Source organism: Carassius auratus, linkage group LG30F (assembly GCF_003368295.1).
Source record: "Carassius auratus strain Wakin linkage group LG30F, ASM336829v1, whole genome shotgun sequence".
In the NCBI taxonomy this organism is placed as follows: domain Eukaryota; kingdom Metazoa; phylum Chordata; class Actinopteri; order Cypriniformes; family Cyprinidae; genus Carassius; species Carassius auratus.
Window position 1 is genome coordinate 4647962 of NC_039294.1, and position 13049 is coordinate 4661010.

The window sequence follows — 13049 nt, forward strand, 5'->3', positions numbered from 1 at the left end:
TGCTATGAAATCTGAATTATTGCAGTCATAATAAAAGGCATTTTTGCAACACTGAGGTAAATGCATATTCATTTAAGTTATGGAAGTGCTACGGTTTCTTAAAATGTACTTTTAAAAAGCTGAAAAATAAGTGAGCTAATAAAATAAATTAAATAAAAGTAAAAAATTAATAAAGAAATTCAATCAGCACATGAATCCACCCTGCACCCTTTATATATGGACGGGTAAAAAACTGACTCTCACTTTGTTTACATCTTCAAACCCAGCTACTTCTCAAAAAAAGATGCAATTCCTTAGTATTCATAAAACAGTGCCCTAAGAGAATAATTCTAAATTTTTTGCATCACTTCAGGACACTACAAAACAATCCTTTTAAAACAATTTATAAACGACATTTACGTTATTTTCCGGACTATAAGTCACACTTTTTTTCATAGTTTGGCTGGTCCTGCGACTTATAGTCAGGTGCGACTTATTTATCAAAATTAATTTGACATGAACCGAGAGAAATGAACCAAGAGAAAACATTACCGTCTCCAGCCGCCAGAGGGCGCTCTCTCGCGGCTGTAGACGATAATGTTTTCTCTTGGTTCATGGTTCTAAATAAATGCAACTTATAGTCCAGTACGACTTATATAAGTTTTTTTCCTCGTCATGACCTATTTTTGGACTTATGAGACTTATACTCAGGTGCGACTTATAGTCCGAAAAATACGATACATAGACAAACATGCAACATTACGTTCACATACATATGAATGACAGGAAGACCTAAAGCTAGTTGAGGCCTTTTTCTATGGCTGCTGGGAGAAATTCTTCTGTGTTACATTATAAAAAGTAAAAATGTCACTTAATAATATAAACACGGTGTAAAGAGTATACAAGGTTGGATTTGGTACCTTTGGATTCTCCCACAGTGCTCCTTGAGATCGAAAGAAGGCCACAGAAACCAGGCTAATGTCTCAGAATGATGTCTTTACATGGTGATAATGTAGCTTATTGGCTAAAAACCGTTAAAAATGATTCATATAGAAAAACTAGCTGGTGTAAGATAATATTGAGGTCATGTTTGTATATCACATTTTGTTCAACACTATTCACATTTAACCAAAAGGCACCGATTTGTTGTAAATATGAAACTACATCATTGTTTAACACGTGGATGTGCTTTATATGAATTATTCCAACGATGTGACGGACGGCTGTCATGCAGGCTTTCCTTCAGAAATCATACTCCGCAGCACACTGGCGAAGATACTCCTCATACAGATTCCGCTACGATAAAGATGACAAATATTACAAGATTAGAAGACAAATATCCTTTGAATGGCTTATGTTTCAACCGCAGGTTCAGTTATCAGTTGTAGCTCTGCTGAAAAACCATCATTGAGGTTAAGGTGGTTAGATGGTCTCACAGTAAAGCCAAGCTGGTTAAACTGCTCTGGTTTAATGGTTTAATTCTGCTCTAAATTAACACAGGAACAAACTATATTAAATTGTATAACATAGTTATAAAAAGTATTATTAACACCTACATATAATAATGTATCTTTAGGAAAATGAATGGGTGAATAAACAGTGTTATAATGATGCTTAAAGTACGTCATACCTTCTTGGATTTGACGATATCCTGGATGTAATCACTGTACTCAGCCATTTTCTTCTTCTCTCTTTTCGTCAGCGTCTTACTGCCCTGACTGAAGGAGATCAGAGCATTGAGGGGGCTGCTGTTAAACTGATGAAGTGGCCATTCAAAAACAGAAATCAGCTCAAGAATCGAATTACAGTAAGTGGCACAGTACAGGGAAAGATTACACACTAGCATTCATTGATTGCATTAGATTAAAATCGTGATATATTGTACAGATACTGCATATCTTAACATATATTAATATATATTAATGATTCTATAGATTAGGGCTTTTAAGCATCTTATTTCAATAAACTCCTAATTTGCTGCTTATTGATAGTAAGTAGTAGTAGAGATCTAAGTAGCGTCTAAGGCTAACTTCATGGCAAAAATGGACTTGGAATATTACAAGAGTTACATAAACACAAAGATATTTTAAATGAACATTTGGTAGAAAAATCTAAAATAATTTCTGGCAAAATCCCTGAGAGTGTCGGTTATAAACAGCTTTCAGCTTGCTATTGATAGCAAGTAAGGTAGTTGTTTATAATAGTTAAGTTTAGGTCTTGGGAAAGGTTAAGAGATCAAGAATAAGCTCATGCAGAATCTAAAGTGCTGCCATATTAATATCCACCAATATATATGAAGGAGATGCAGTGTGATGCAGATGGTTTGGTGACACTAACTTGACCTTTCAAAATAGCATGTAAAACATTAGGCATAATGTAAACGATCATGTTTGTCACTAGACCTCATTAGATGCATATTCAACTCTGTAAGTGTTGCCTGGTGAACAAATTTGGTTATTTACCAGTTTTTAGACCAACAGTATGTAAAAAGGTATTTTTGCATTGTGAAAGTGGAGAACATTATGTAAAAAAGGTATATATGTTGCGCTGGAAAAAGTTAAGTCAAGTGCACTGCATTGTGGGATATGTTATTCCATACTATATCCTCTATTGCATATCTAATACATACTGCATTGTACACCGTAAAATAAATAGCTCTTCCAAAGCCAAAGGATAAAGAGTCAAATAAATAAAAGTAGACAATGTCAGAGTTATGGTGCCCCCTTGTGACAATAAAACAAAACATTTAGAGACAATTTTGCTCACCGCGCAAAATACTTGGCCAAGAAGAACATGAAGTAGCACAGAGCACCAAAGATGATCACAAACATTATCTGCCAGTCTTCAGGAATCCATTCCCACAGATACACAACGATCCCCTAATAAACACATACAGGTAAACAGAAGAAATCAAACCTGTGATTGGATCTTAATCTCCAGAAAACATCCAAATGAGAACATACTGTGGAAAAGTAGATGGTTTTAGCCAGTCCCTCTCCAACAAGAGAGTCCAGTTCCTCTGGCGCGAAGGTGCTGATGATGAAGCTGAGGATGAAGAGCAACGGAAGGAAGATTCCCGCAAGTCCACACAGGAAAGAATGAAAACGGTTGCTTTTGTTACTGCTCACATTCATCCTGAGGGAAGACAAACACATGCAGGGCTGATAAATATGACATATATGAGCTCTAGAGTCATGATGTGATATAGTGTGGATGGATGGATGTGTACCGGTCCTGTTCCAGTTTATAGTTTATGGTAGAGATGATCAGGTTACAGTCTTTCTCCAGCTGGTCAAGGGTTTTTTGCACTGCCTGGTTTATGCTCTTCTCAATGGTCTCACAAACCTCGTCAATCTGGTTGATGCATCTGCTGGGCTGCACACACAAACACACAAAAACTAAAATTGAATCATTTTATTTTCACTTTATCAACTATCTGTGGTAGTAGCATCATATGCGATAACACTGTAAAGCAAAAAGTGGAATAAATGGAATTAATAATTATTCTGTGGACATTACCAACAAAGCCGCATATGCATATTGTTAAAAAAAAATTAAAAAAAGAAAATCTGAGGATGTGAACAACTGCATTTTTAGCAGATGAACAATGCTGATTTGGTGCTCAATATATATATATATATATATATATATATATATATATATATATATATATTTAGTAATATCAATTTTTAAAACCGTTGTGCTGCTTAATATTTTTTGTGGAAACCAACATTTTCAACAGCATTTATTTTAATATATTTGTAACATTTATGTTTATCATCTGCATTGTAAATTTTAATCTATGCATTTATTATTCTCTTTTGAACGGTAGTGCATCATAAAGCCTGAAATCAAGTTGATCTTTTTATGTCTTATTAGCATCAGTCCATTTCTCCTTTAAAGTCGGGCTTTTAAGGGAAGTGTATCTGCGGACAGACAGAACTAATTAATGTTAATGCTGCAGAGACACATAAATCCATTTCCTCTGACACAGCAGTGGAGCATGGGCATGCTTCTATTACTCATGTCACTTCTAGGAGGAAAACCATGGACATTTAACCAGCACAGCAATCGGCTCCCATCATCTCTTACTTTCTGAGGGTTGGGGATGTATATCGTGGGCATTTCGAAGCCACATTTGTTGAGTCCAGGTCTCCTGCACAGCTCTTGGACAATCTGCATCATCACTCGCTGTGGGAACAAAATCAACACCAACACTGACTGAGACACTTGACCTTTAGGATGGGTTAATGCTAAATAGGATTAGAAACCCCAGAGGACTTGATTTGTAATAGCACCTGTTTGGCTTTCTGTCAGAGAACAAACTATTATGGCAAGAAGGTCAGGAGCACAGATTGAAGTGAGACTGGAAATGACCATATTACATTTGTAAGTAAAGACAGTTCCAGACTGCAGTATATCAGTTTACTGAGGTAAGATGCTTTTGTACGTTTATACTGACTTTATGGGCAGTGGATGTGCACACACACACACACGCACACACCTGTCTGTCCGTTTCTCGTCCAACCTCGTCAGCTTTGCTCAGGTAAAAGCGCAGTTTGTCTCCACACCTCTCACTCAAATTCTCAACAATGTTCAATGTACGCTTGCACAATGCCTGTCCCATCGGGTCAAAAAACACAAAGATGAGGTCTGCCTGCTCACCTGAAAACACACAGATATGTACATTGTGAAGAAAAGTGTTACTCTAACCTTTGTGCGATTTAATTTAGGTAAAAAAATAAGAAAAAAGAAAAGAAAAGAATCATTTTAATTGAATTGAAAAATAATTTTTGTTTCTGTGTTGAAAACAGGAAGTTGGGTTGGGCATACTGAAGACCTTCAAGAATATATATATATATATATATATATATATATATATATATATATATATATTTTAGCAATATCAAAATGTTTTTTGGTCCATTGTCTCTGACAGGAAAGACTGTATATTGTAAATGCTCCTAAACATTTTAAATTGTCTTAACAACTTTCTAGATCATTTAATTTTAAATAATAAAATGTGTTTTCAGTTTCTTTTTTAATTTTAGTTTTAGTAATTTTACAATGTGCTTTTGTAATCTTTATTCTTTATATATATATATATATATATATATATATATATATATATATATATATATATATATATATATATATATATATATGCTTATTTATTTAGCTTTACTTTATTTGTATTACAGTTGTATTATTTTAAGTACTTAAACATTTCATTTCTGATAATTCATCTAACATCACTCACATTTTTATTCATTTTAGTTAGCAATATCTACACTACACGAAAATCATCATAAAATCAGTTTCAGATGACAGATCCATTTAAGGTTTTGTGGTGTAATCAAGTCATGTAAAAAAGATCATATTTACTGTACAAAATGAACACACATGAACAGCAACACAAAGTCATAATTAAAAGCAGGAAACTTTGAACTAATTAAGCCCCGAGTTTCTGAGTTGGCGGTGTGTCAGTGAGAAAACGTAATTTGCAATGCAGGCGGCATCTGTATTGTAGGTGAATTAGTTGAAATTAATGTAATTATTATAATTTGTCATATACAATAAAACTAAGTGGCGCCAAAAAAATTATATATAAACAACTAAATTTTCAGCACCTCCATAAAGTGAATAAAAACAAAACAAAAACACGTAGATTTACATTCTTTGGTTAATATTTTGTAGAAGTACAGTTTAAAAATGTTGATACTTTTTTTTTCTGTAGAAAAGGTAAATGCATAGTCATCTTGCTCCACCCAAGGTGACTTGAACACAACTGATGTAGTAATTACAACTTGCCAACTCTTAAATATGAACTTGAATGGACTTAGAAGCAAATCAAATGAGCTGATGACCTGAAACAGCACAAAATGAAGAGACGCAGCCTTACCAAAAGAGGTGATGGCATTGTTGACATCGAAAGGGTACACCATATCTCCATCCACCAACCCTGGAGTGTCCACAAACGTCACCAGGCTGAACTTTTTCTGTTTGGAGGTGGAAATCTCAGCGCTCAGGTAATCCGTGACACCTACAATATACAACTGCAGGCATTTATAAAACTGCGTTGGTAATAGAAACACAACCCTAAGTGCAGATTCATCATTATAACAACAATCTCATGTTTCAAAAGTATAATTCTAGGGGCAAAAAAATGATCTGATTAATAAAACATGTTCATGAATTCATACAGTTTTCTTGACCACGCCCCCTCTGGTGGTCTGTTGTTATGGTTACCCACAACAGCTCTTCAACTGGCAGCTTTAAGGTGGAGCCACATAAAGCTAGCCAGTGAAGAACGACTGTGAAGCAACGCCAGCCAGCCAATAAAAATCACATGCTAAGAGTTTTGAAAGCATGTAAATAGAATAAAACTACACTTTTTATATTTTTGAAAGATTGTGATTGGTGATTCAGTCATTGCACCAATGCCTGCTTTATGGTTGCTTACATGTTCAGAATGATTTAAGCACACTGATGTGCAATTGCTCATTTACTGGCATAAATGTCAGTTCTCATTAAATGTTTGCGCTACCTTCACAACACATCTGCGGTTCACACTGAAGCTCTTTCAGATAGTGACTGCAGGTGTGCAAGATCTCGCACAAACCCGTCTTGTTCTGTCTCATCAACATTCAACAAAGGTGCACCAACACACCCTCAAATCTGTCTGACCATCTCTCTCTGTCTCTTAACTGCTCTCTCTCTCTCATTTCAGAAAATACTCGGATTATGAACATTATTGTTCAGAGGATTTGTAGAGAAGTTTTCTCTTACAATTAGGATAGAGACTACAGAGCTATAAAATGAATGTGGATGATAAAATGTATGATTGATCTTTACACTATATTACAGATTTTTCTTTACACACTAGCATTCAAAAATTTGAGATATGTGTGAACATTTTTGAAAATTTCTCATGCACACCAAGGCTGCATTTGCTTGATAAAAAACATTAAACATTACAATTGAAAAAAAGTTTTCAATTTAAATGTGTTTTAAATTTTTTGTTCCTGTGGTTCAGTGGTAGAGCACTGTGTTAACAGCGCAAAAGGTTGTGGGTTCAATCCCCAGGGCCTGAATGCTTTGGATAAAAGCATCTGCCAAATGCATAAATGTAAATTTAATTAATTCCAGTGATGGCAAAGCTAAATTGTCAATATCACCTGATCCAGAAGCATTTTTTTATTATTATTAATCCTGAAAACAGATGTGTCTTGATACATTTTGTTTTTCAGAATTCTTTAATGAAATAAAGGTTCAAAAGAACAGCATTTCTGTAAAATCTTTTCTGTCTTAATTTTTGATCAATTTAATGCATCCTTGCTGAATAAATGTATAATAATATAAATAAATAAACATCAACATTTTAAAAGGAAGCATATCCATAGTCACTTTCATTCCACAGGTGCTACTTAAATAAAATGTAGTCAGGTGTAGTCATATGCATGTAATAGGCTCAATGACCTGGGATTATTAAGGGATCTTTGAGTCTTTTTAAAGGTGAAAGGTAACTGGAGAAACGCGTCTCACTTCGCTGCTGGTGGAAGGAGATACTGAGGGATCTAGTCCACTGAGGAAAAGTCAAAGGTCAAGAAAGTGCTGCGTCATCTCCAAACCACACAGCAGCACCACTGCAGAGAGACCCGAGTCATGATGATAGTGTCAAAGTTATTGAGATAAGACAAACCAGCCAAAACCACACCCAAACAATGCACCAATCGCAATTCTCATTATTCTTTCCTGCACAAACCCACATCCTGAAGACCAACACAGACATTTAAACCCTTCAATGCGACACATAACAGACATTCCCAGGAACACAGAAGACAACTGCAATAGGTTCATGCTCATAAATTAGAGTGAACGAAGTAGAATTAAATTCTGAAAATGACGGTTTATACTTACAATAAATAAGATGCATGTGTGTTTTACTGTTTAAATAGTATGTTTTAAGAGTGCATGTCATAATTTTGTTGCTGACTTGAAGCTCATAAAATGCAATGTCTATACAAAATGCTATTATCATTTCATATTTGTTCCTGGCTATCGATTGTATGTTCTCTGTAGCAGTAATGTGGGAAGACATTTCTCTGTGTCTATTCCACTGATACTGCACTGTTTTCAGTGTGAATGACTCATTCTGGTTCTCTGCACCAGGTGAACCCACACTGCCCACTGAAGGAATACTGCACGATCAGTGTGCGGCGACGATGCCCTCTGACACACCCAAAGACCATTCACCTACACCAATGGAGAGCCATCACTCAGATACAGTCAAGTTGTGACAACAGCTGGACTCTCATTTTAACAGTTACATAAATACACAGTGAAAAGCCTTAAGTCAGCAGAGCCAGAGGGAGTTTATTGAGGTGCATGCGAATGAGATGTGTTGCTATGTTTCGCGCTCTCAGGCGGATACTGCGCTGGCTGTCCACATACTCTTGCATGACTCAGTGTGAGGTGTTAGTCATAGCTGTAGATGTTACTGCCTTGACTACACATTCCCCTCAAAAAATAGTCTAATTTCAAAGCAATAGATGAGAAAAATAGCACTAAAAACTAGTTTGGGTGTTTAATATCATGCATAACAGTGAGTTTAAATGACCTAATAAAAAAAATACAGTCTTTCTATTTTTATAGTGCTACCATGTCACACTAATCAACAACGCCTAGTAGTAGTCATTTATTCTCAGTCGATATGCATGCACAGAAGAAATATTCATATTTGATAGGCAAACATGAATAGTTCATATATGCACAGAAAGAAGGTGTGCAAAACTACAAAAATAAATTGCAATGTAAAAAATTAAAAGTAAAATAATAAAAAGGTAATTTGACGCCGGTAAACACACACACAAAAAAAAATCTAAGGTCTGAAATATCTGAATCATATTCACAATATATATATATATATATATAATATCGATAACACACTAACATAATTTAAAGGGACTGAAACATTAATAAATAGAACAGATTCTACATTCTAACACACACACACACGTATATATATATATTTTATTTTTTTTTTGATGATGATTTTTCTATTAAGATTTCCTACCTTTAAACTCCAGCAGTGGTCTGAAATGTGGGTAAAGGTGTAATGTTGCATTTCCCTGTGAGGAAAAGAAGCAAACATGTTGATAAAGGAAAGATCAGACACATTTAAAGAGGAGAATGTGGTGTGAAGTCAGAAGGCAGGCCCCGCTGTAGGGAGGCTCCCTGCTCTTCCTCTCTCTTTCTCTCTGCAGGCTGGGTGATGGTGTGACACTCTCGGCCACGCTGCATCTCTCTTCCTGTTCTGCTGCTAGGCTCTTCCTGTAAAGAGCTGATAATCCTTTTTCTGATAATCCTTGATCACTCACTCCTTCACTGTAATTGCATTACTCACGTTGAGGTCTTCACGAGACAGAGAAGGAAAGAGAGAGAGGGAGAGCCCTATATGTTGAGGGGAAAAAAAAGACGCTGTGTCTTTAAGAAAACCCCTTTGCTTCCAGAAGGAGCGGCTGATTAAGCTGTGACATGGTCTGCTCTTTCACCACATGCAAAAAACTGTCGTTTTGTCCAGGAGAAAAGAGAAAAGCCAAAGCATTTCCTCTTAAAAACTTCTGCATCCCTTTTTGTATTCTGTATGTAGACATAGCATTGGCTTTTTAGATGAGAATTTAAATGCTTGAATTCATATCGAAATCTTTATGATTTTTAATATTTTCATATTTTTATGGAAGAATCTCTTATGATCACCAAGTCTGCATTTATTTAATCAAAGTCTCAGTAACAAAAAAGTAATATCGTGAAATATTATTATTTAAAATAACTATTTTCTATAGGAAAATATATAAAAATATTGCACTACATAATATTTTATGGAAACTATGATGGATTTTGTTTTTCATAATTCTTTGATGAATAGAAAGTTATAAAGAACAGCATTTACATACATACATATTTAGAACAATAGAAGAAAAAGTTTACAGTAAGTCACTTTTGATCAATTTAATGCATCCTTGTTGAGAAAAAGTATTAAAAAAAGTTATTAAAACAGTACTATAAGTGAGGTTACTTATTTTCTTAATAAAAGAATGTGTGAAAAAGTTAATCAGTCTATATTTTCTCTCTGTTTAATCAAATTCCTGTTTATTAAAGATTTCTTTGTTTCTGTAGATCTAATTTACGCTGCCTTAATCCAAGCAGTATTTTACTCTATTCAAATTTATTCAGAAGAATTTCCTCCTAAATCAGCAGAAAAAATTCCAGAGATTCCTTCTGTATCTGCTCACAAGAACGCTTTTTCTGGACTTTAAGGAGAAAAGTTGAGTGATAACTAGGATAACATACCCCCGAATGTCGCGACTGACCAATCAGAATCAAGAATTCCAAAGAGCCGTGTAATAACAGCAAATAATGTGAAAAAAATGCATGGAACTGGACTGGGTAATGTAATTTTTTCACATTTTCCGCTCTGATTTTAGGAGAAAACATGCAGATTTTTTGCAAAACTGAATTAATCTGAGCCTACAACATTCTTATTGTTAGCTGAAGGCAAATACACAGTTCACACTCTCTTCTTTAAAAGTTATGTCTCTGTATAAACAATAAATGTGGTTTTCACAGCCATCCTGAAATCTCGAAAAATTGTCCTTAGGGGTGCTGTATGCAAGGTTTTGATCTGCGGAAGCATAAAAATACTATAATATGTTTGCAGATATTTAAGAAACATGCTAAGTTAACATACTTGTTTATCTGACAAACAATGCTACCGTCAGTTATTCTCCTTTGAAAGGTTTCTCTTTTGTTTGTTTGTGAAACCCCCCACCGCCAGTTTCCCCAGTTCTATTTCGATACCTCGGGTAGCCAGGTGGTGGAAAACACAGTGTATTTCATGTCATTCATTGTTAAGTGCGCTGGTTCTTGTTGGTGTCCTCAATCTGGCAACCTGCATCAAGTGTGAAGAGGAGGGGCCGGGTGAAAAATACCCTCTCCAATATTTTGAATTTGGACTGCAATACTTTGTTCAACCACTCTGTGTGAATCCTACATACAGCACCTTTAAAAATTCAAATAACATTTGCTTCAGAAATTCATTAAAACAGGTTAAGCTAATGCATTTTCATTTGATTTATCTCTTTGCAGCTCTTTTTATTGAATGACACCCAGAGAAAAGCCCACGATGGTTCAGTATTATTAACTGCCACATAATTAACTCATAAATGCACTTTCACTACTCATCTGCACTAAAAAGGTAATCAATGTACCAACACAATCAAACATAAAACCATTTGCACAGAGTGTAAACTGCTCGCCTTAAGCAGCTTTCTCACAATAATCTGCTTTCTGGTGTGCACATAAATGTACTTACTGTTAGTGACTCGCGTTTTCTTCCACTAGTTATAAATGTGAAGCCTTGTGTCTCAATGGCAACACCTGTCTTCTGTATGTGCTCCTCCACATACCTGAAAGACAGATGTAATTTGAAACGTTTTATCCTCATATTCATATACAAAATGTATCCTTGTTTGTAATTACACTTTTTACTCATTTTTGAATTAAAAAAAAATTTTTTTTTTAGTTTTTTAGAAATATGGTCGAATTCAGTGGTTTTCAACCAGGGGTTTCAAAAATGACTTAAAATGATTTTCATTTTAATTCATTATATGATTTCTAGACCTGGAAAATCATGTCATTAAATAAAATCTTAAAATGCCATAGGCATTTTCATATTGAATGCATATTTTTTGTAGTTATGTCAATCTCTAAAAAATGTATTGGGTAGAAATTGTGAGTAAAATTTTTTATTTTATTTTTTTAATTCTTGTCCTTATTCATAATCCTTCAAATTCATAATCACAAAAGGGGGCCTTGGAGTCAAAAATAGTAAGAGGATAAGATGTTGGTACAGAACAACAAAATCAGGAAAAGAAATGTCATTATTCTCATCAGTCAGTACAATCTTTATTCCCAGATTTGATTCTATGAAATCATTTAGGGATCTAAGGTATTTTTGATGTGAGAGGAGTGATTACCAGTTAATAAAAGAGCTTTTTCCAGCAGAATGGTTTCCCATAATCATAACTATAATCTTTTTCCGTGGCGGTAACAGCCTCACTCCCAAACTCTCTGCAATTTTCACCAATCCTGTCAAAAACATCCAAACAAAGGGAGCTTTATTATCAATACATGACGCCTTATTGCTTTCCAGCAACAATTCAAAGAGAATAATACTTTGGAACTTTGATGCTATTGTTTTATACAGTAAATGTGAATACAAACATGCAATTTGAACCTGAATATACTCTACGTTGTATGTATGTTGCTGCCATTACTGTATAAACGAGGATTTACATATACTGTACTATATCTGTATATATTCTGTACTGACCCAAAGACTACAGTAGTGTGACATGCAGAGACAACTGGTCAACATAACTGTGTCTCAAATCCCTGTGTGCTGTCTACGATCACGAAGTCCAAAACTGTCTAGGTAACTTTTGCGGCTTGCCAAGACACAGTCAATAACACAACTTACGAATGAGTGACTAAATATAACTAACAGTATCGTTATATATATAACGTTATATCGTACGTCTGATGATTGAACTTTCGAGCTGATTTGTACCATACAATGTTTCATAATGTTTTAGATCACAAAAAGCACAAATAGCAACATGCGTTTACATACGAATGCTACCGTTGTTTACCGTTGTCGTTGTCGATATATAAAGTGTGGCATTCTTTCAGTATTCGTTCACTCGGAGTTGTAATGGTCGATTCCAGAGGGTTTGCTACAGCTCGCGGCTTCTTACAGCCTGACATGTTGAAAGTCTGGAGGACTGTTTTTCACCGGCACCAAAAGCGGGGGAACCAAAACAATGTCGCACACATGTAACGTTACAGACGCTTTGGCGCTCTCTAGTGGAGGTAAAAGTTGAAACGTTCCAACACACGATGGAACGCCTTTATATGAACAGACTTGCACATTAGCCAATGCTAAATATTAGTAGGCCTATATAATAAAAAACAATAAGCATAACGTAACATATAACATAACAATATAA

General features: G+C 35.1%; 1 protein-coding gene across 1 annotated transcript; it reads right to left on the bottom strand.

The window, feature by feature from the left end:
- Positions 1-1089: 1089 nt before the first annotated feature.
- On the bottom strand, positions 1090-12877 carry LOC113068098 (uncharacterized). The gene is made up of 12 exons (XM_026240691.1): positions 12693-12877; positions 12018-12129; positions 11354-11447; positions 9056-9110; positions 5882-6022; positions 4484-4644; positions 4072-4170; positions 3209-3354; positions 2943-3114; positions 2746-2858; positions 1610-1697; positions 1090-1275 (listed from the first exon to the last, which is right to left on the bottom strand). Exons 1-12 carry the CDS (start codon positions 12805-12807, stop codon positions 1222-1224), a joined length of 1350 nt encoding a protein of 449 aa, XP_026096476.1. The 5' UTR covers positions 12808-12877; the 3' UTR covers positions 1090-1221.
- Between the last annotated feature and the right edge of the window lie 172 nt (positions 12878-13049).

Coding starts and splice junctions, on each gene's coding strand:
- LOC113068098 (XM_026240691.1), bottom strand. CDS start 12,807: ATGTCAGGCTGTAAGAAGCCGCGAGCTGTAGCAAACCCTCTGGAATCG. Junction 3,355..4,071: donor ACATCCCCAACCCTCAGAAA/GTAAGAGATGAT, acceptor TTGTGTGTGCAG/CCCAGCAGATGCATCAACCA. Junction 3,115..3,208: donor TATAAACTGGAACAGGACCG/GTACACATCCAT, acceptor GTCTTCCCTCAG/GATGAATGTGAGCAGTAACA.